The sequence below is a fragment of the Balaenoptera physalus genome (assembly GCF_965194825.1).
Source record: "Balaenoptera physalus genome assembly, chromosome: 21".
Classification (NCBI taxonomy): Eukaryota; Metazoa; Chordata; class Mammalia; order Artiodactyla; family Balaenopteridae; genus Balaenoptera; species Balaenoptera physalus.
This window is the reverse complement of record NC_138902.1, coordinates 31,481,499-31,504,102: the sequence shown is the minus strand read 5'-3', so window position 1 is coordinate 31,504,102 and position 22,604 is coordinate 31,481,499. Positions and strand designations below refer to the sequence as shown.

The following is a 22,604-nucleotide window of genomic DNA, read 5'->3' as shown; positions in this document are numbered from 1 at the left end:
GAGGATAATTCGTGGTGAGCCAGTGGTAGCTGCCTTCTGCTTCCCTGCTTTCCTCTTCTGCCTTCTGCTTCCCTGCTTTCCTCTTCTGCCTTCTGCTTCCCTGCTTTCCTCTTCTGCCTACTGCTTCCCTGCTTTCCTCTTCTGCCTTCTGCTTCCCTGCTTTCCTCTTCTGCCTTCTGCTTCCCTGCTTTCCTCTTCTGCCTTCTGCTTCCCTGCTTTCCTCTTCTGCCTTCTGCTTCCCTGCTTTCCTCTTCTGCCTACTGCTTCCCTGCTTTCCTCTTCTGCCTACTGCTTCCCTGCTTTCCTCTTCTGCCTACTGCTTCCCTGCTTTCCTCTTCTGCCTACTGCTTCCCTGCTTTCCTCTTCTGCCTTCTGCTTCCCTGCTTTCCTCTTCTGCCTTCTGCTTCCCTGCTTTCCTCTTCTGCCTACTGCTTCCCTGCTTTCCTCTTCTGCCTACTGCTTCCCTGCTTTCCTCTTCTGCCTTCTGCTTCCCTGCTTTCCTCTTCTGCCTTCTGCTTCCCTGCTTTCCTCTTCTGCCTTCTACGATGAGGAAGATGCTGGGAACAAAAAGCTGTTTGAGTTACAGGTCGTCTGGCAGTTTCTACTCCAGGGCAATATTGAGATTTGAAAGGCTGGGGCCCTTCCTCTTAGAGACCCCAGGGTGACAGCACAGGAATAAGCAGTGACTCAGAGGCCTCTTCCAGAGACTCAGATTCCAGGGCAGATTCGCTCACTGGGCAAAGGATTCTAGGAGATGGTGTGAGTGAAACTGGAAGAACAAAGCTGGAAAGACCCTGTGAGTTTATTTCTAAATAGCTGAAGGACTCAGAACCGCATAGATTTTATTCCGGAAAAAAGGCATTGAAGTAGATAATCTGATGTTAGAATCCAGGCTTCTAATGTTAGCTCTGAGGTTGTGAGTAAATGAAATTAGGCATTGGACCGGTAGCAACCGGGTAGCCAGGGGTGGAGACTGAACTGCACGAGGTGATTCACACCATCAACAATTTACTCAACTATGAGGAAACAGGTCAACCCACCTGAGGACACCCCCAGACGGAAGACTCCCCAACCAGGCTACTTGCTTCCCTGCTGATCTCCGTGAAGTGTTTTGTTTCATTTAGCCACCGCCCAAAGATTAAGGGCAGTGATTTCTCCTTCAAAGACAGCCCTGAAGTTATAGCTTTCCCAACTTCTCTTTCCTTCTGGCCACGCTACCTCTTCCGGTCCATGGCAGCCAGCAGCCACAGCCAGTTCAAAGGGCACAGGACACAGCGTGAGCGCATAAACCAGACACCGATGGAGGGGGTCTGACTAAACCAGGGTTTCTGCAAGTGTGGTCCATGGACCACCTGCATCAGAGTCCCCTGCAGATCTTACCAAGGAGGAGATTTCATCAGCCCCACCCAGACCTACTTATTCAGAATGTCTGGCAGTGGAATCCAGAATCTGCATTCTCTCCCCACCAACACACACTAGTTTTCCCCAAGCCATTCTTTTGCACACAAGAGTGTGAGACGCAATTAGATGATCACTAAGCTCTCAGATCAAAAACCTTCATGATCCTGATTTGAGAAAATTTATCTTATTTTTCAGTTATTTACAGTTTTAAAGTTTTAAGCTCTTTTTTCCCTGTATATACTCTCTGGACTTTCTCTTTTATTAGTCAGGGATCTATTTTCTAAGTCTCAACAAAGTATTCATAATGTATATAGTATATTACATGCAAGACCCTATGTTTTGCATGGGGGATGGGAATACTGACAAAAATATATGAGGCGCCCTGCCCTGAAGGTGCATACAGGCCACAGGAGGAGCTAAGACTACGTGGAACCAACTGTGCTGCAAGGCAGAGGGTCACCAAATTACAGGATAGATAACGCAAGAGGCCCCCTTCTGACTGGTCGGTACTTGGCCTTGCCAGTAGTGAAATATGCTGAATATCAATCGTGGCAATAAGTACTATATGACTGGTGGAAACAAAGTTCTTCAAGGTTTGAGAGGAGGAAGATATCACAACCAACTGAGGCAGCGAGGGGAGCTTCATAGAACATGTGGCAACTGAGTGAGCCCATCAAGGATATGTAAGATTTCAATGGGAGGAGGACATTCCGATAGAGGAAATGGTATGAGAAAGGCATAGGGGTAGGGAATTGTGAGGTGTGGTCAGGGAATGCAGAGAAGTTCAGTCTGGAGTGAGTGGAGAGGGATTTCATTGGAAAGATGGATGGTTCCTGTCAAGTCAAACCACTCCAAAACCTAAAGGCTTAAAACAACAACCATTTATTTTGCTCATGAATCTATAGCTTGTCTTTGTTCTACTCAACATCAGCTTAATTGGGGCTGGGGGATCCACTTTCACGAGGACCCCCTCCCATGGCTGGAGGGTTGGAGACGGCTGTCTCTTCTTCTTTATGTGGGCTCCTCTATAGTTTGGGCTTCCCCACAGCTGTTGGGTTGCAAGAGTAAGCATTCCCAGAGAGCCAGGTGCAAGATGTGTCACCTTTACGACCTAGTACAGGGAGTCAGAGTATCACTTTGGCTGTGAGCACGAGCCCAGATGCAAAGAGAGGGAACAGAGACTCTGCCTCCCAATGCGAGGAGCAGCAAAGTTCTTTGTAAGAAGAGAAGGTGGGAAGGGAAAAGTGATAGCCAATTTTAGAAAATTTATGTGAGAACCATCTCTAATGATGCATTAAATGGTAATATAAAGCACTTTTTAAAAACACAGATAATTTTATTATATATATCATGGCAACCTTTCAAATAGGCAAAGCTATTATTATTCTTATTTTGCAGATGAGGAAACAAAACTGAGAGAGACAAGAGTAGAAAGGTGGATTTGCCATGAATTTAATGAAGCTTTAGTTTCAGAGCCCCTCACTAGCACTGACACCTTCTTCCAAGGCCCTAAGAGGGTCCCAGAATTGTGTTCACAGGGTCATATGTTTTGTAAATTTTCAGAGGTAAGATATCTTAACTGCAATTGGTTAAATCCATTGTACTTTTCCACTTTGACCTCCTCTCCATCACATTTCTCCTTGTGTCAGGTGTCACTGGAATGATTATGAGCATTTTGGAGATCCTGTTAAGGGGAAAGTGAATTACGGATACATTTAGTTTTGGTGGAGTGGGATTTATAGATGTGGATTTCAGTAACTTCAACATATAGTTGTTATTACTGGGCTTCCCAAAGCAGAAATGACTTCCAGAAATACTCCTATGGCTTACTGGAACTCATCCAGGAATGTGATACTAAAGTCCAAGCCCAGAGCTTGTATTGTGATCTGACTGTGTCCTATGGTATCTGGATTTAGAATGAAAACATATGCGCGGTGGAGGAGAAACAAAGTGTGAAATGTATATAACCGGAAGCTAGTCTGTGGAGAATTCTTCCAATCAGAAAATAATTGTTGTACCTGCCCAAAGTCAGAATACAATGCAAGGAAAGCAGGTAAACATTACGAGTATTAAGAGAGAAACTCTCTGAAAGGAAGAACTGGAACTCAAAGCTGCTGGCAACCAAGAAAGTTAACGATGCCTGCAGTGGGTTTGCAGGAAGTGGAAGAAAAATGAGGCTCTCTGGTTGTTACCATGAAAGATGAACTTGTAGAGAATAGGAATGGGGTCGCAATCATTATCAACTCATCAACAAAAAGCACCAATAAAGTACCATTTCACACATTACACTGTGCAGGGATACTGGAGTGTAGAGGATGGCCTTTAGTTACACATGCTGGATTAGACATGGTTTCTGACCTGTATGACGGAAGGTAATGTAAAATGAAGCTAACTCAGGCTAGCTTATTGGGTAAAACCAACAACAGAAGGAAAATAAGACATTACTTACACGATGCAATAACTGTATCTACGTTGTTCATTGGCACACAATATTTGTTACTTGAAATGGAATGCAGGTAGCATGTTTTGGAAGAAGAAAAATGGGAAATAATCATTGAAGTCCTATGCTTAAACAGGGCAGGAATCAGAGAAATCCAACTGCAGAGGGTTTGTGGAGGAAATAGGATTCTAAGAATCACAAAGTTGGCTGGGCAGGGAGGTTATTCCCAGTGCATGCTCCAAATAACAGTTGGGTACATCTCATGATGCAATTACAGTGTAAGAGGTAAAGGAACTTTGAGCGTGCTTGAGAGCGGTGATCTGAATAACAATTGCTATCGTTTTTAGATACCTGTGTCTAAGCAGAAGAAAATAAATTAGGTAAAATAATCTTCATTCCTGATGATGACTTTGAAAGAGAAACAATCTTAGTTGTGCTTGTTAAAGATCATAGAGTCCACAACATCATCAGAAATGGTAGGTTTGGGGTCCAATGGATGAGGTTGATGAGTGCAGTAGCAATAGTGAGATCTAAAGGAGAAGATGAGAGTTAATAGAGGTCAGACTAGGATGGTTGTAGTAGCCATGGGAAAAGGCGGCATGTCCGTGAAGAGATGACCGTGGCAAGGGGTGGAGATGAACGGAAGCTCACTCTGAGGATTATTGGTGGTGTTGGCCTCTCCAAGAACAAGAAATAACCTCCTCTGTTTGTCTTGCTACTACCTCTAGCTACAGCCTAGTTCTCTTTGTATATTTATGTCTTAAATCAATGGGCAGTGCCTGCTAACTGGGTTCCTCCCCATCTGGGTTCCATGCTGTCATGGTAGAAGTCTTTTCCTAATCCCCTCAGTCTTTTCTCCCCACAGGAGCCCTGGGCACAGTAGGGCTCTCTCCTTTTGGAAACTCTCTTCCCTGATTTGTGACTTCCGTGACCTACATTAGTGTCTTATCTCTCTCTCTCTGCTCCTTCCTTTCATCTTTCAGTGACTCCTTTCCCATATCATGCTCCTCAACTGTGGGCACCCCCAGGTGTCAATCCTAGTCCTCTGGTCTGCTCTCTTTATACTGGACTCTTGTTCATTTTCACTTTGCAAATAAATACATTTATAATAATCTCCAAAACTGCATTTCCACAGTCATCCTTTTTGCCAAAGCTTGTAGTACATACTCCTTGATGTATTATCATCATTTCAAGCTCAAAATATCCAAAACTTACCTCCTCATCTATCTCCCAAAACTAACTCCTCCCCTCACTTCCTAATTTCTGGCCAGGTTATCACACTTCACACTCAAATTCTTCTAAATTTGTGTCTTTGGGCTTTTGTGTTCCTTTGTCCCTTACATCAGTCACCAAGTCCTGTGGACTCATCTTTGCCATGTTGGTAAATTCATACCTGTCTCTTCTTATCCCAAGAAGCCCAAGCCATCTCGTTACATCTCTCCAGGGAATAGAATGTTTGTTGTTTTTCTCTAAATTATCTTCCTTAAACACTGCTTCGGTAGCAGTGGTAGTAGTATCATAGTAGTATCATAACTAAACACTTACTGTATGTCAAGTACTTTAGTAGAAGCTTTAAATACATTACTTCATTTAAGCCTTTCAACTCTATGAATTGATACTACTGTTAAACACATTTTACATTTACTGAATCTCAGCAAGTTTAACCATGTTTCCCAGAGTCATACAGCTAACATGGAATATGGCCTTGAACTTCTGTCTTGTCATGCTACATATGTACTAAAAAATCTACAACAGTCTCCTGTTACTTTTCAGGTCAAATCCAGCATTCAGTGTCTCCATAATCTAGCCTCACCAATCTGTCTAGTTTACTGCCTTCTACTCTCCAGAGTGGTACCTTTCTTAATGGCCCCACCTTCCTATGTAATGGGTGGAGCACAGACATTGAATCATGAATCTGACATCTACTGCTTCCCTACATCTGAGTTCTCTTATTTGTAAAATACCTACCTCATAATCCCAGGATAGCTGTGAGGACTCGATACAATGACTGTAAAGGGCCTGGCATGGTGCAAGGAACATAATAGGTGCATAATAAACAGGACCCACTGTGGCTGTTACTATTATTCCTGCCTCTGTGCCTATGTTCATGATATTCCCCACATAGGAAATACTTGTCCTTCACATTGCTCTAGCCTAACAGTTCCTAAAGGCCAAATCCCATTTTTATTTTTTATTATTTATTTATTTTTAAAATTGAGTATAGTTGACTTATGATATTATAGTAGATATTATATTAGACAGTAGATATTAGGTTAGATTTGATATTTTTATAGATTACAATGTTATTATAAAATATTGACTATATTCTCTGTGCTGTACATTACATCCCTGTGGATTATTTATTTTATAACTGGTAGTTTGTATGTCTTAATCCCAAATCCCATCTTTATTAAAGTTTTCCTTTACTCCAGCATACATTAGTCTCTCCCGTCTACAATTCTGAATGCACTTTTTATATAACTAGACAACTAGTATCATATACTATCTTATTCTTGAATGGTTTTGCATAAATCAGCCTCATAAGTTACTTGTGAACTTGTTTGTATTTCTTCTGTTCTCATCTCAAAGCTCTTGGCAAAGTGTACCAAAGTGATTTGTTAATTGATGGGGAAATTTAAACATTAGGAGAAATGTGAGAGGAAAAAGGAGCAAATTGGATATTCTCTTGTTTGATTTGATTTAGCAATCAATGACTGGTGTTTAGATTATCCTGTAAGAAGCCTGAACCAGAAGGGGAGATACGGAAAAAGAGTTGGTACCAACTGCTGTATAGGGACAGAGAAATGGTAGATCTCTGTATTATTCATCTCTTACTTTTAAATTCTTTCTCTTAAAGAAGAGATAAACCCAAGAGGAAATGCTGTGAGACACATCTTCAGGCAGTGAAAGAGACAGAACGGTGTGAAGGTGCCCTGAGCTGGAAATACTGAAGAGAGGGTCCAAGACATTCACGTTTGTAAACCACACAGAAAAAACCAGGAAGCACATTTAAACAGAAAAACCCAGGCAACATTAAAGAAGTGATATTGTGACTGATGCAAGAGTAAGAGGAAAAGCCTTAAATGAACTCAAGGACCCAGTAAATTCGTGGAAAGCCAGATTCATTGCTTTACTAGCCACTAAGGAAGGAAATCAGATAACCATATTATTTTGAAAGAAACCAGATTATGTTTATTGAGTGACCCGGAAGAAGTGAAAAAGGCTAGATACAGGTGCTTTGTTTTGGTTTCTGAGACTGAGTCACGCCAGGGAGCCCATTTGCTGTATTCATAAAATGCCAGAATAGGGAGAGATCTTGACAAGCTGATGAACTCTGACCGGTGGGACTGGCCACCATGGATGAGCAGTCAAGGAGAATTGAAAGGAGAGCATGTATTCATGCTTTGAACCCCTGTATTATTCTGCAGAGGGGATGTAAGTTATATTATGTGACGTGAAGGCAGAGTAAGTAGTCAGCTTGGTGTAAATCACTTGCAGAGCAGCCTCTTTGGCCTCAGGCCAAGGCAAGTAGGCAAGGCTACTTACTCCGAAGACTCTGCAGTCACTAGCTTGTTCGACTTAAAGGATAAGAGGGATGTATTCACCAGGTGTGCAAACTGCTACATCAGACAATCCCAGAACTCTAATGTCCAATCAGGTGTTAGGCAGGTGGCCTTCCACATAGTAATTCAGGGAAGCAGCTCCTTCAGTGAAGTTCTGCTGTCTTCAACCCAAGATGTCAAGATCGTCCTGGAATCATCTATCAACAAATGGGGGAAGCGGGAAGAGAACTTCCTTAGTCCCTAAGTGGCAGGATCACTTCCTCTACATTCCATTGATGAGAACCAGTTGTAAGGCCTCACCTAGATGCAGTGGTGACTGGGAAATTAATTTGACTGTCTTCCTAGGAGTATGAAATAGGAGGGGTGAGTTAATCCCTGTGGAGGAAAATATTGGGTTGGATTTTTTTTTTTTAAACATCTTTATTGGAGTATAATTGCTTTACAATGGTGTGTTACTTATTGCTTTATAACAGTGAATCAGCTATTGGGTTGGATTTTTAAAAATCCAAATAATGCTTCAAATTTTTCAGCCAATCAACATGCCTATAAGCATGGAATTATTTAATTTTTCATTTCAAACAGATGTTTTGGGTTGTGAAGACCCAAAAAGCCTATGGGTCTCATGTGCTTTTTGGTAAAAGAATGTGAGTAAATGGAGATTGTAAAAGTTTATTTGTTGAATCAATGAGTTACTAAATTAATGAAGCTTCTATAGGGGTGTAGTGGGAGCTAATTCTTCCCCACCAAGACACAAAGAAATAAAAAAATATCTAAGAAACAGAAATGAGAATTATGAAAATTAATCATTCAGCCAACAATTACAGCATTTATCAAGAGACAAAAGTATGGAGCTTTGAAATAGCTGAAATCTAGTAACTTCAATGTTTCAGTTTTGCATCAGGGTGATATTTCATTTCCAAGGTTATTTTAGGTCTCCAAACCTCTTTCATATTGAAGGAAATTATCATGCTTTTCATGCAAGTACCTTAATGTAGCAAGTTGAGGGTATTTTATAGAAGTGTCAAAGGTAGATTTGAAAGTTTAAAAAAATGACCAGTATGATAGAGGTTATACAGACAGAAAAGATTATTCTCAAACAATAGCATGAGGGATATGAGCTGGGAATAAAGGCTAGAGTTCTTTGTCTATGGCAGAGAAAATGTGCAGAATCTCCCCCTGGGAGACAGACAGACTTACTTAAATTCATTAGACCAATAACCGTGTTTTCTCTCTTAGAGTTCTCGGGTAACAGAAAAGATGTTTCAGCTCTAAATACAGAGTTTTATAGCAGAAAGATGTCACCTGATTTAATGCCCACTATAAAACTAAAAGGAAGTAAAGTCTTGAAGCAGTAAAATAATTTGCCCAATGTCACAGTTGGAGTGAATAGTCTAATTCTACTCCATAAAGAGGTATTAGCAATCCTATGGTTGTGTTGAAATTGAGGCTACTTGGATGCAAAATATCATGGGTCCTTTGACAAAATGGGTGGTAGGAACGAAGAACAGAGGGATGGGAGGCCCTAGTTTCTGAAGCAGTAGGTAAAGAAAGTGTCTATAATCAGGTGGTCAAGGCCTGGGACTGGGGGACACAGGCAGCCTTCAAGTGCTCAGGAGCCAAGAGGATGAAGCACTGTTCACTGACATCTGTTTATGGCAGGAAATGACACTATGGGTCAATTCAAATCCCAGAGACGGGGCCGGGCTGGGTGCCAAGTCCACTGACAGCTGAACCGGGATTCAGAATAAGACTGGCTTCCCCATGGCCTAGAGACTAGCTAGGGCAACAGATCAGACTTAAGGAAGCAGTGCTTAGCTAGAGATGGGCACCGGGAGAGAGAAGGCTGGGGACTAGGTGAGCCCCCTGGATGCTTCTGGAAGCTGCCAGGTCTCACACAATGTCCCTCCAAGAGTCACCTAAGCCCAGCAATTGTGGCCAGGCCACAGGACCCAGTCTGGGCTGGTGGCTTATCCTCAAGCCCCCTAGGTATGTGAGGAGGGGTGGAGACACTCATGTTTTGCATCTGTGGCGTCCAGGACTGACTCCAGGGCTGGGGGTGGTGAGAGGATGTAACTGCGGGTTGATTAGGAAGGCAAGGCCCCCAGAAGCGGGATCGATTACATGGAAATGTGGTGGATCAAGTGGACATGAAGAACAGACCCAGCAGCTCTGCTGTCTCCAAAAGGCCCTAGGTTGGTCCTCTGAAGACCTGGAGCTTCAGCTCAGCTTTGCCACTCATTGGTTGTGTGCCCCAGGCAAACGGTTTGTATCTCTAGGTTGTGGCTTCCTCCTTTTAAGGGAGGAACAATACAGCTGATGAGGAGGGGCACCGAATCTTAGAGAGCTTGTGCAGATGGCGGGGATGCTGGAGCATCAAGGGGTCTGAGGCACACAAAAGTGCTCCCAGAGCTGGAAGGCGCTGGACAAGTGGCAGCTGTCACCCTTCTCAGTCACCTCTCCCCTGGGGCCAAAACCCATTCTTCCAGATTTTCCCTCACTGGTCAATGATCCATTTTCTCCTCATAGGATCAAGTCTAGAGTCGGACAAAGTCCATGAAGGAAGGACTGCCTACCTAAATAACATTATTCCCTATACCCATTCAGGCAACACCACTACCAGTGAACAGTCATTGAATCCTTCTTCAGTTGCCAGATTCCACACTAGACGCCTTGCATTCCTGACCCCTCCCCCAACAACCCTATCACATAGTTTGTCAATTAGCCCCAATTTATAGATGAAGTCACTGAGGCACGCAGAACTTACAAACCAGTGGTAGAATCAGAACTTGAACTCAGGCAGCCTGTGCTTTATAACCACCAAACCACACAGTCTTTCCTAGGCAAAGCTGCTAGATCACGAACAAGTAGGAACAGAGAGTAGAGAAGGAGTTTTCAGTGGTAAGAACTGATAACTGGAGATTTGGGGAAAGAGAAATGAAAAGAATTGAAATGGAGAAGAAAAAAACATTAGTTTTTTGTGGGGAAAATACAGAGAATAACATTTGTTTTGAGAATAAGATGAAAATGAAGCCATCAAAGCCGGTTTCATTCATGCATCATAGACTTATAAATTAGACATTCACTGAAGAGCTAGAATTAAACATGATATCAGCTTTTAGGGGACTTACAGTCTAAAAACCAGATGTTCATACACCTCCAAAATCTAGTTCAACAACAAGAGAGATTTCTAACAGAGTGTGGAAATGGCTGCCTAAAATAGATACCTAGGCCAAAAGTTACAGAAGAATTGCAAGAGCTGTCGGGGGAGGGAGGGGGGAGGTTCTTGCATTATCATGAAGAAAGTCAAATAGATTCCACTCAGTCAGGTCAAGCTCCCTCCCTTAATCCCAGCCATATCAGACAAGAAAGAACAAACTTAGGGTCAATTATTTGGGGGCAGAGAGAGGATGTAGAAATGAGGCCACTGGGGACTTCTTACATTGCAAAGCCTTGAAATTATCTCAGTTTTGCTCTGTCGTAAGAGGAACAAAAAATTAGCAACCATTCCTCGGTGGAGAGGTGTTGAACCCCTAAGTCTACTGACCTCTGCCTGATATTTGCAGATCGGCTTTGTGAGTCTCTAGAAGACACTTCATGGCCTTTTGTAAGTAGAGAGAGGGCCAACACAATGATTCAAAAGTTGTGGCAGGCTGCAGACAGCAGCCTCCTGGGTAGTGTATGCAGCCTGTTGCCTGTGTGGGTTGCCCTAAGGGACCTTGGAGACAGCCCTTTCCCGTGGACATTAATGACTGGCATGCTGTCCCCAATCTAGGCTCCAGACAGGTATGCGTGGTGCCTTTGGAAAGCCCCAGGGCACAGTGGCCAGGGTCCACATTGGCCAGGTCATAATGTCCATCCGCACCAAGCTGCAGAACAAGGAGCATGTGATTGAGGCCCTCCGCAGGGCCAAGTTCAAGTTCCCTGGCCGCCAGAAGGTATGTAGTGCTGCAGCCTTGGTCTCACCTTTCCCTGCTCCTGTCTCCATGTCTCCTGACTCAGCTGTTTCTGTCTTTCTCTAGATCCACATCTCCAAGAAGTGGGGATTTACTAAGTTTAATGCAGATGAATTTGAAAACATGGTGGCAGAAAAGCGGCTCATCCCAGATGGCTGTGGGGTCAAGTACATCCCTAATCGTGGCCCTCTGGACAAATGGCGGGCCCTGCACTCGTGAGAGCCTTGGCGCTGCCCCCTGCCTACCCATGCCCACCAATAAACTCTACTTTCTTGTCAAAAAAAAAAAAGTTGTGGCAGGAATATTTTCAAAGAAATAAAATCCTGGCGCTAGAAAAGTGAAGCTCTTAATCTTTCGGACACGGATGTAAACCATCGTAATGGGATGGAGTGGGCAGGATTAACAGAGTAACTGTAGTCCAGATGCTTCGGGAAGCTGGAAAACCCAAAACATAACAGGGAGAAGAGCAGGATGGCAGACTGAGCAGGAACCATAGGTCTCTCTGGTTCCGTAAATTCTGATCCCCCCTCAGCCCCTCACTCACCATCAGGCCTGTTCCTCTCTATATGGATGGGGTATGAGTTTACACCAAGGGAGAAAGTCCATCTCAATTGCTTCTCTTCTTTCACTTATGTTTTCTCCCCAAATATAAAAACAGCATACTCAATGAGAAGGATTCAGAAAATATAGAAAGAGATAAAAAAGAAAGAATTTCTTATAATCTCAATATCTGTTATCTCCTGCCCTAAGGGGCCACCTGTCTTGTTTACCAAGCTCTACCCCCAGATCCTAGAAGAGTAACTGGCACATAGTAGGCGTTTAATTCCACATCTTTTCTGTACGAATCAATCCATACTTTAAAAATGAATCAATCGGTATCCAGAGATTACATCTTAATAGCAGTTGCACATCATCCCATATTTCAAAGCATGCATTTTTTGTAAACTTGTGTATTTTTTTCCTGGGCATCTTTTTATTGTGGTAAAATACACCTAACATAAAATTTATCATTTTAACAGTTTTAAAGTATACAATTCAGTGGCATTAAATATATTCATAAGATTGTACAACCACCACCACTATCCATTTCAGAACTTCTCATCATGCCAAACTGAAACTCTATATTCATTAAACAGTTCTCCCCATTCATTCCTCCTCCAGCCCCTCATAACCTCTGCTCTACTTTCTGTCCGTATGAATTTACATATTCTACGTACCCCCTATAAACGGAATCATACACTATTAGTCCCTCTGTGCCTGACTTGTTTCACTTAGCGTAATATTTTCAATGTTCATCCATGTTGTAGCATGTATCAGAATTTCATTTCTTTTAAAGGCTGACTACTATTCCATTGTGTGTGTGTGTATTTCACATTTTATTTATCCATTCATTTCTTGATGGACATTTGGGTTTTTCCAGTACATATTTACAATTTTGCATCTCCTTTTTTCACTTTATAGTATCTCATGATCATTCTCCATTTTATTAAAATATTTCTTTTTGTATATTATATATAATATGAATATATTTACATATATAATAATTATATATAATAATTACAGTTATTATAATTATGTTATCTATTTATCCATTTTATTATTTTCTTTTGGCAGGCACATTTTATCTGATTGAGAGACAGTGTCGCTATAATCGTTCTCCTATGTTTGAACATTTAGGTTATTTCAGTCTTTTGCCACGGTAAGCAAGGCTGCAACACCCTTGGACATAAGCCTTTGTCCAAGTGTGTTTGTGATATTATTGTTTTCTAAGGATAGATTCTTAGAAGGTGAATTACTGTGTCAATTATGTTATCTAAACTTCTCTTGATGTTTTCTTTCCAATTTGCTTGGCAAATGGCTTTCCAGAAAACAGTATGGTGGTTCCTCAAAAAATTAAAAATAGAACTACCATACAATCCAGCAATTCCACCTTTGGGTATTTATTTGAAGAAAACAAAAACAAAAATTTGAAAAGATATCTGCACCCCCATTTTCACTGCAACATTATTTGTAATAGACAGACATGGAAACAACCTAAGTGCTCATCAATGAATGAATGGACAAAGAAGATGTGATACACACACACACACACACACACACACACACACAGGAATATTAGTCATATAAAAGAATGGAATCTTGCCATTTGCAACAACATGGATGGACCTTGAAATACTGCATGATTTCACTTATACGTGGAATCTAAAACAAAACAAACAAATAAAAAAGCCAAGCTCATAGATACAGATTAGTGGTTGCCAGAGAGGGGATGTGAGGGGTGGGCAAAATGGGTGAAGGAAGCCAAAAGGTACAAACTTCCAGTTATAAAATAAATAAGCCACAGGGATGTCATGTACAGCATGCTGACTATAGCAAATAATACTGTATTGTGTATTTGAAAGTTGCTAAGAGAGTAGATCTTAAATCGTTTTCATCACAAGAAAAGATAATTTCGTAACTGTGATGACAAACGGTAACTAGACTTATCATAGTGATCATTTCACAATGTATACAAATATCAAAGCATTATGTTGTACCTGAAACTAATACTATAACGTTATTTGTCAATTATACCTCAATAATTAAAATATAAATAAATAAAAATAAAATTTTTAATTTTTTGCTTGTTGTTGGGATAGAAGGATACAATTGATTTTTGTATATTGGTATATCCAGCAACCTTGCTAACTAATTAAATTTAATAATTTAGGTGTAGATCTTTTTGGATAGTCTATGTACACTACCAAATTGCCTGTGAATAGGGGCAGTTTTCGTCCGTGTGTTCATATTCTTACACTTGTTTTCTTTATCTTTCTTATTAGTTGGATCGGATATTCTTGTCTCATTCCCAGTTCCAGAGGGAAAGTTTTTAACATTTAATCATAATGTTTGTGTACGTTTTTTTATAGGTGCATTTTATCAGATTCAAGCAGTTTTATTTACATTTGCTAAAAGTTCTAATCATGAATATATATTGAATTTTGGCAAGTTCTTTTTTGGTACTTATCTATAAGGTAATATGATATTTTCCCCTAATTCTGTTAATATGACAAAATTTTTCAGGTGTTAAACCATTCTTTTTTTGTTTCAAATGTGATGGTTTTATTTTATTTTCTTCTGATGCAAAACCAAAGATTCTACTACAGCACAGAGACCAATATAATAAAAGGTCATGAGAAAGCGTGGGACAGGCAGGACGTGATGTACAAACTGGAGGATCATGTCATTTCTTTATAACATGACACTACATCGTCACTGAGGAACACACTCAAAATAACACTTCGGAACTAAAAGGTGGCACAAACGTGACAACCTCCAGGAATGCCTTCAAGCACCTCCCTTAGGATGGACTTAACGATCTCTAGACTTCAGTATGGGCAAGATTACAATTCTTCGGAAGAATAAAAGTTTACACTTTTCAAATTTCACAGAAGAATTTTAAGGTCAAGACATAGTGGGTTCATTTCTCTTAATTCCCAGGGACAAAGCTGGTGCATTACTCAAAACCACATTAAGCTTCTTAGTTCAAATCCCGACCCAACCTTGTGATTTCCTGCATTGAAGTTCCTTCCATCGATCAAAGCAGATAGGGTCAGTTTGACTCCTGGGCAAAGTGTTTGGGTATGACCTAGTCCAATCAGGCTGGCATGACTTACTTTAGGAGATAGAGAAGTTCTATAAGTCACTTTGTATTTAGCGGTGATGTCAGAAACGGGTATCATTAACTGCCAGCCATCCAAGCGAGGTTCGGTGACATTTCAATCTTCTCCTTAACCTTCTGGTGGATAGAACCTCCAAATTCAGTGCCATGGTTCACATAAGTGAGGAGCTGGAAGTCTGCAGCCTTGTAACCCAGGGCAAAATTATTCCATGACAGTTTGAACTTGGCTGTGTCAAAACTCATCAAAACTCATCTGATAGTCAGCAAGCCAGCTTTCAAAGACTAACACAGCCCACTCACAGATGGTTGGTTCAGAAAAATCGATCAGTTAGTTCATTACTAGGTACAGCTGAGTGATATTCTATTGTGTTAAAATCCCACAATTTGTTTATACCTTCACCGTTTGATGGACATTGGAATTGTTGGGTCACGTGTAGGTGTATGTTTAACTTTTTAAGAAACAACCAAATTGTTTTCCGGAGTGGTTTTGCCAAGTATTTTGATTTTTATATATTTAAAACCCCATAAGACTTCACTATTATGGTTTCAATCCTCAATATTCGTTTATATTTCCCTTTATGCTTAGCTTCTATTTTTCTTTTCACTCTTTTTTGCATCTCTGAGCTACTATCTGGAATCATTTTCTTTCTGGCTGAAGAACATCTTTTAGTATTTTCATTAGTGTTGGTCTGCTGATGATGAATTTTTTTCATTTTTGTTTGTCTGAAAATGTATTTGTTTCACTTACATTTTTGAAGGATATTTTTGCTGGCAGTCTGGTTGCTCCTTTGAAGGTCATTTTTCTTCTTCTCTTAGCTACATTTAACACTTTTTTGCCCTTCATTTCCAGCAGGTGTACTGTGGTGTGCTTAGGTGTGATATGTTTTATAGTGACCTTCTTGGTTTTACTGTGCTTCTTGAATCTGTAGTTTGATATCATCCATCCATTTTGGAAAATTCTCAATTGTTATCTTGGCAAATATTGCTTCTGTCTAATTCTCTCTTTCTTCTTCTTCTGGACCAATTACTCATACAATTTTCACTATAGCTCCTATGTTTCTTAGCCTCTTTTCTGCATTTATTATCCTTTTGTTCCTCTGTGCTTTTATTTTGGATGTTTGTTACTGATTTTCCAGTTCACTATTCTCTCTCCAGCTGCTAAACACATTATAAAATTTTTCTGTTATAGAAGTTTCATTTTAAAAATCATTTCCAGTTTTCTACATAAATTCTCAATTTCACCTTTTATCTCTGTAAACATATTAAGTACAGTTATTTTAAGGTTTGTGTCAGATTATTTGTATACTTGTAAGTCTGTTTTTATTATTGTTTTCCCCCCTTGGTTATCTATCGCATTAACTTGTCTCCTCATTTTCCTGATTTTTTTTTAATGAGTAGCAGATATTGTATATGAAAAATTGGGAGATAAATTGGAGTCTAAGATGATGGTATCTTTAAATAGAGCATTTATGTTTTTCTTCTTGTTAGTAGCTGAGATTATCTGAAGCTTGCTTTAGTCCCTTTGAAGGTCAGTTCATTTAGAGTTCACACTTAGTCCTAGAGTGTAGCCTTGTACCTTATCCAAAGCTTAGAGGGGTTCCTGGGATCCTCTTCTTCAGTAGTTTGTGAATTCCAGGTTTTTCTCCTAACTTCATGAATTTGTCAGTACCTCTGCTGAGCTGCTCAGCTTCTCATCTGCCTCTTCTGGAAGCTCCAGAGACCTGAATGCAATGACCATCTCTTTGTGTTTCCTTCTTTTTTAAGATTGTGGATCCTTGATTCTTCACTAACTTCATAATTCCTTGATGACTTCAAACATTAAAAAAAATAATTGTTCAGATATTCTAGTTCTCAGCAGGAGGATTAATCCAAATTATTTACACTATCACATCCAGAACTGGAATTCCTAAGAACAAAAATGTTTAGGTATAATTGAAAAGAATCAGAGTGAAGGAGAAGGCAGACTACAAAATAAAATATTAGAAATCATATGTACATGAACATAAATATGAAGAACATAAAATGAACATAAGTGAAACATAGCTATAGCCTCTTAATATTCCTCAATATTTCTTTTATCTTTGACTTTCCATATACATATGAATATTCATATATATATGGATATATAGTCTCCCCTATTACTATTCATCTCCTTATTTTGGTACATTTGCCTGAGAAGTGTGAGGAAATTTGTTACATAAACCCAAACTGTCAAGTTATTTGTGGGAATATATAAATTTAGAGAGGGAAAAAGAAATGGTATACACTGCAGTTACTTAATAATAAAACAATATAATAAGGTGCAAATAGTAAATTAATTATTAGGGACAGAAAGTTGCCATTCATAAATTAATTACAGTCATTCCTCAGTGTTCACAGGGGATTGGTTCCAGGATCCACACCCCTGCCCCGCTCTCCCATACCAAAATTCCCTAATGCTCACGTCCTTTACATAAAATGGTAGTACTAGCATATAACCCATGTACATCCTCCCATTTACTTTAAATCATCTCTAGATTACTTATAATACCTAATACAATGTAAATGCTATGTAAATAGTTGCCACTGTGGCAAATTCAAGTTCTGTCTTTTGGAACTTTCTGGCATTTAAAAAATATATATTTTTTCAATCTGCAGTTAATTGAATGTGCAGTTGTGGAACTCACGGTTACAGAGGGCCAAATGTAGTTGATAAAAATATGTGAGAATAGTATTAAATGCCGACCAGAACAGGAAGCAAACAGGAAGCCCACTGGAAGCCACCAGAAGGAGTAGATCCCTTTCCTCCTTCCCTCCCACCAATCTTCCTCTAGGGCTCCTTATTGGCAGGAGGGAGACAGCTGGCAAAAGAAAAATGTATGTGGAGTCCCAGCCCAGACTTAAAATATAATAATTAGGATAACTACGGTTCCTGGGAGAGAGTGAAAAAAACTAAGAGCAGATTAGTGCTACCAAAATAAAAGCACAGCAGCATTAACAAAAAGAAAAAAAAGAAATCTTAAAGAAACATTATCACCAACAAAAATAATAGAAAATCAAGTGGTGCTAGAATAAGATTTAAGGAAATAAAAGTTCTTAAACAGAAAACTCCCTTAAATATAAACTCTTATTGAAAAATCAGTCTTACATAAGTTAATCTATTATTTCCCGCCTCTATAGTTACAATGCATATTATATATTTCAAGATTTTTTGTTATTTTAGGACTTTATAATCAGCTTTGTAGGATCACGACTTTGAGCACAGTCTTTATTGAACAGATGGAAATATGAAATGTGTATGCGAATAGGATGAATCTACACAGACCCAATTTATCCTGGACTATGTTTTTGGAAAAACTTCCTGATATAATTTTTGTTTCCTTGTATTGGTTTCTTTTTCATAAAAACCTGCTTACAAAAAGGTTCCAGTGATGTGGTTAATCAATGATTTGAAGTAAAAGTACAACTTTCAGAGTTGTAGCAATTCAGTACAACAGTACAAAGTCAAAACATGCACTTGTAAATGCAGGAGAAGAAAGGAAATAGAATTAGTGAGGATGGAGAGTTAGAAGCAGTTGAACGAGTATTTTATCTTGAAGCCATTCATTGGTTATTATGACAAGGAAGTCTACTGAATGAGGTTGAAAGCAAAACCAGCTGACCAAGGCTAGGACTTAAGAGCATGATAATTCGTTTACTTGAGAACGAAAGAGTACACCAAGTACAGCACTGCAGGCACTCAAGCTTGGTACATTCTAGAAGTCAACATGGAGAAGAAGATGCTAGATAGACACAAGAACATTGAGCTCTTTTAGTCCTGCTTTTATAATTGGAGAACAACTTGAAAATATGGAGAGCATATTACAGAAAATACATAGTACTGTAGAACATAAACCTGGTATATGAAAACTGAAAACCGGATCAAGAAACACAGTGTTCATACGAGCCACTAAAGTATGAGGCCAAAATGTAAGTGAAAATACATAGATTTCACTCTGAAAATAGGATATATTTTTCTTAATCTCACTTTCTGACTCAGGGGGTTTCCTTTATGGGTTTCTTTTCCGGAATTATTATGAAATGGTTTGATGGACTCATCCGCTGATTTGATCCAGAAATCCTCCTCCTGTTTTGAGTAATCCTAAATCGTCTTAAAGAATGGTATGAAATCCCTAAACAAATGAATTACCAGTTGTAATTTGCTTTAATTATAAAACTAAATATGTACCAGAAGGGATTTATGGAGATCATGTGGGATGTTGTAAAACCAAAAAATCCAAGAGTGCATCCTTTCTAAAAAGTTTGGAATCCTTGCACTACCTAAAGTATATATGTGCCACATCTCCTTTATCCATTCATCTGTCAATGGTCACTTAGGTTGCTTCCATGTCCTCGCTATTGTAAATAGTGCTGCAGTGAACATTGTGGTACATGACTCTTTTTGAATTATGGTTTTCTCAGGGTATATGCCCAGTAGTGGGATTGCTGGGTCTTATGGTAGCTCTATTTTTAGTTTTTTAAGGAACCTCCACACTGTTTTCCATAGTGGTTGTATCAATTTACATTCCCACGAAAAAGAAACGAAATTGAGTTATTTGTAGTGAGGTAGGTGGATCTACAGTCTGTCATACAGAGTGAAGTAAGTCAGAAAGAGAAAAACAAATACTGTATGCTAACACATATATATGGAATCTAAAAAAAAAAAAAAAAAAAGGTACTGATGAACCTAGTTGCAGGGCAGGAATAAAGAGGTAGACATAGAGAATGGACTTGAGGACATGGGGTGGGAGGGTGAAGCTGGGGTGAAGTGAGAGTAGCATCGACATATATACACTACCGAATGTAAAATAGTTGGCTGGTGGGAAGTAGCCGCATAGCACAGGGAAATCCGCTCCGTGCTTTGCGATGACCTAGAGGGGTGGGATAGGGAGGGTGGGAGGGAGGCTCAAGAGGGAGGGGATATGGGGATATATGTATATGTATAGCTGATTCACTTTGTTATAAAGCAGAAACTAACACACCATTGTAAAGCAATTATACTCCAACAAAGATCTATTAAAAAAATCCCCCCCCCAAAAAAATAAAGTGTATCTAAAAACACTAATTTCCATACATATGTCTCAAGGTGGTCTGAGGCTGCAACATATCAAAAAAAACCCAAGGAATTGAGGGGAAAAAGTCATGGTTCCAGGATGCTTAATATAAACAATGGGTTGATTTATGCTTTTTGCTTTTCATCAAGTTGAGTCCTGTGTCACTTGTAAAGCTATTGTCTCTAGAGTTCCAACTTACTTTCTGTGTTCGGCTTTGTAACGGTGGGGCTGGGACTCCACATACATTTTTCTTTTGCCAGCTGTCTCCCTCCTGCCAATAAGGAGCCCTAGAGGAAGATTGGTGGGAGGGAAGGAGGAAAGGGATCTACTCCTTCTGGTGGCTTCCAGTGGGCTTCCTGTTTGCTTCCTGTTCTGGTCGGCATCAGAAGCCTTGCTTCTTCCCCACTGCAGCTGTGCTTGTTCCAGATGCAGCAGTTTGCAGCTCTCCTAACCTTCTTAGAACCGGCCTCATTGTCCCCTTCAGACACGCCAGCACTAGCTGCCGGCATCCGGGCCTCAGAGCCTAGGCTTCTGCTCTGTGGGCCCCTTTTCTAAGCATCTAAGTTTTAAACATTCCAACATCTTCCCTTCATTGGAACCCTAGGCGGGGTATCTGCTTCCTGCACTTGCTGATTCAGTCTATGAAGTGTGGTACCTTCTGTTCTGTTTTTGCGTTGTCAGTTACTTTGATGGGTAGAATAATGGTCCCCCGAAGATATCCATGTCTTAATCCCCCACGCCTGTGAATATGTTACCTTACATGGCAGAAGGAACTTTGCCGTTAATTTAAGGATCTTGGGATGGGAAGAGTATCCTGGACTATCTGTAATGTAATCGCAAGGGTCGACACGAGTGGGCGCAGGAAGGTCAGAGTCAGAGAAGGAGACGTGACAATGGAAGCAGAGGCTGGACTGACATGAGGCCAGTGAGACAAGAAATACAGGTGATCGCTCAAAGCTGGAGACGACAAAAAAACAGACTGTCCCCCAGAGCCTCCAGAAGAAACACAATTCTGCTGACACCTTGATCTTAGTCCAGTGAAACTGATTTTGGACTTCTGACCTCCAGGACTATAAGATAATAAATCTGTGCTGTCTTATATCACTCAATTTGTGGTATAATTTGTTACAGCAGCAATAGGAAGCTACTGCAGTTACCTAGTTTATAATGCTTTATATTAAATTTTGTCTGTTAAAATAACCGCTGAGGTTTGTACCCCCTGACTCACCCCTAACTGATTCAAGTAGGATCTGCACATCTAGTTCTGTATTGTTAAAAGGGTAAGTACTGCTCAGTTAGTTTTTTAATTTGAATTCTCAGGTCTCAGTTGTATTTTCCAAGTTTAACATTAGTTTGTGATGACACACTTAGCATTGAATTTTTGGAAAAGAGTTTTCTTTTCCTATTTGTAAAATTTCATCCTTCTTATTAAGGTCAACTTTATATTATAGAATATAACATTAAAATATAGGAACTAAATTAGAAATTAAAACAAAGGACACAAACATAAATTTGTGAGGTTGTCATGACAACCAGGAAAAAACGAGTCTAAGATCTGTGGTGCTCGCTATGGTCACGGGGTGGGAGGAAGGGCAGGACACCTGGACTGGCTGGGACTGGGAGTCCGGTGAATGACGAAATGAGTGAATGTTACTTCTCTGCACATGAAGGCACAATCCAGTGACTGGGAAGTCCAGGGAGACTGCGAGACAGAAGCAAATGCAAATTCTAGGAGTTTAATGAAGGTATGAGGTCATAGCTGTGCATAGTGGTTCTGGTAATTGAGCTGAATCCAACATCCAGGGAACGCCCAATGGATTAGAAGCAAGGCTGTCATCATGGCTTTTAGTAGACAAATAGAGTTCAGAGTCCAGGGGAGTCTACAGAGGCAGTAGTGAGCAAGTGGATCCCAACAGGGTCTCTAGAGAAGGGATTTTGACCTCTAGTCTCAAAGCAGATACGTGAATAGGTGTAGTGTTTACTCTGATTTCTGTAACATCTACCCCTCAGTGTGAGGATATGCAAGGACTCCAAGTCAATTTAGAGGTTTCAAAAAAACATACATATATAAAGAGATTTATTTTAAGGAATCAGTTAACACTATTTTGCAGGCTGGCAAGTCCAAAATCTGCAGGATGGGCCAGCAGCCTGGAGACCCAGGAAGAGCTGATGCTGCAGTTCAAGTTGGAAGGCCATCTGCTGGCAGAATTCCTTCTTGCTTGGGGGAGGTAAGTCTTGGTTCTATTAAGGCCTTCAACTGATTGGATGAAGCCCACCCACCTTATGGAGAGTAATCTGCTTTACACAAAGTCCACCAATTTAGATATAAATCTCATCTAAAACCATCCTCACAGAAACATCCAGATTAATGTTTGATCAAATATTTGGATATCATGGCCCAGCCAAGTTGACACATAAAATTAACCATCACAACCTTCTTGCCTAGCTACTGAGGTAGAGGAGGATATTATATTTTAAGATCAGAGGATGTTAACATAGCTTTTCTTTCTTCCC

At 40.1% G+C, this 22,604-nt stretch overlaps 1 protein-coding gene and 2 long non-coding RNA genes across 3 annotated transcripts in view; 2 read left to right on the top strand and 1 right to left on the bottom strand.

The window, feature by feature from the left end:
* Nucleotides 1–511: 511 nt before the first annotated feature.
* On the top strand, nucleotides 512–19,714 carry LOC309651812. Its single transcript, XR_014258418.1, has 2 exons — nucleotides 512–11,043; nucleotides 11,648–19,714. It is a non-coding gene; the product is annotated as an uncharacterized lncRNA (long non-coding RNA).
* On the top strand, nucleotides 11,154–11,646 carry LOC309651805 (large ribosomal subunit protein uL16-like). Its single transcript, XM_082444875.1, has 2 exons — nucleotides 11,154–11,339; nucleotides 11,424–11,646. Exons 1-2 carry the CDS (start codon nucleotides 11,190–11,192, stop codon nucleotides 11,574–11,576), a joined length of 303 nt encoding a protein of 100 aa, XP_082301001.1. The 5' UTR covers nucleotides 11,154–11,189; the 3' UTR covers nucleotides 11,577–11,646.
* LOC309651810 overlaps nucleotides 11,657–22,604 on the bottom strand; it is a 143,080-nt gene continuing 132,132 nt past the window's right edge. The window contains exon 3 of the long non-coding RNA XR_014258416.1: nucleotides 11,657–16,924. This is a non-coding gene — a long non-coding RNA (uncharacterized lncRNA). The remainder of the gene's footprint in view (nucleotides 16,925–22,604) is intronic.

Coding starts and splice junctions, on each gene's coding strand:
- LOC309651805 (XM_082444875.1), top strand. CDS start 11,190: ATGCGTGGTGCCTTTGGAAAGCCCCAGGGCACAGTGGCCAGGGTCCAC. Junction 11,340..11,423: donor AGTTCCCTGGCCGCCAGAAG/GTATGTAGTGCT, acceptor GTCTTTCTCTAG/ATCCACATCTCCAAGAAGTG.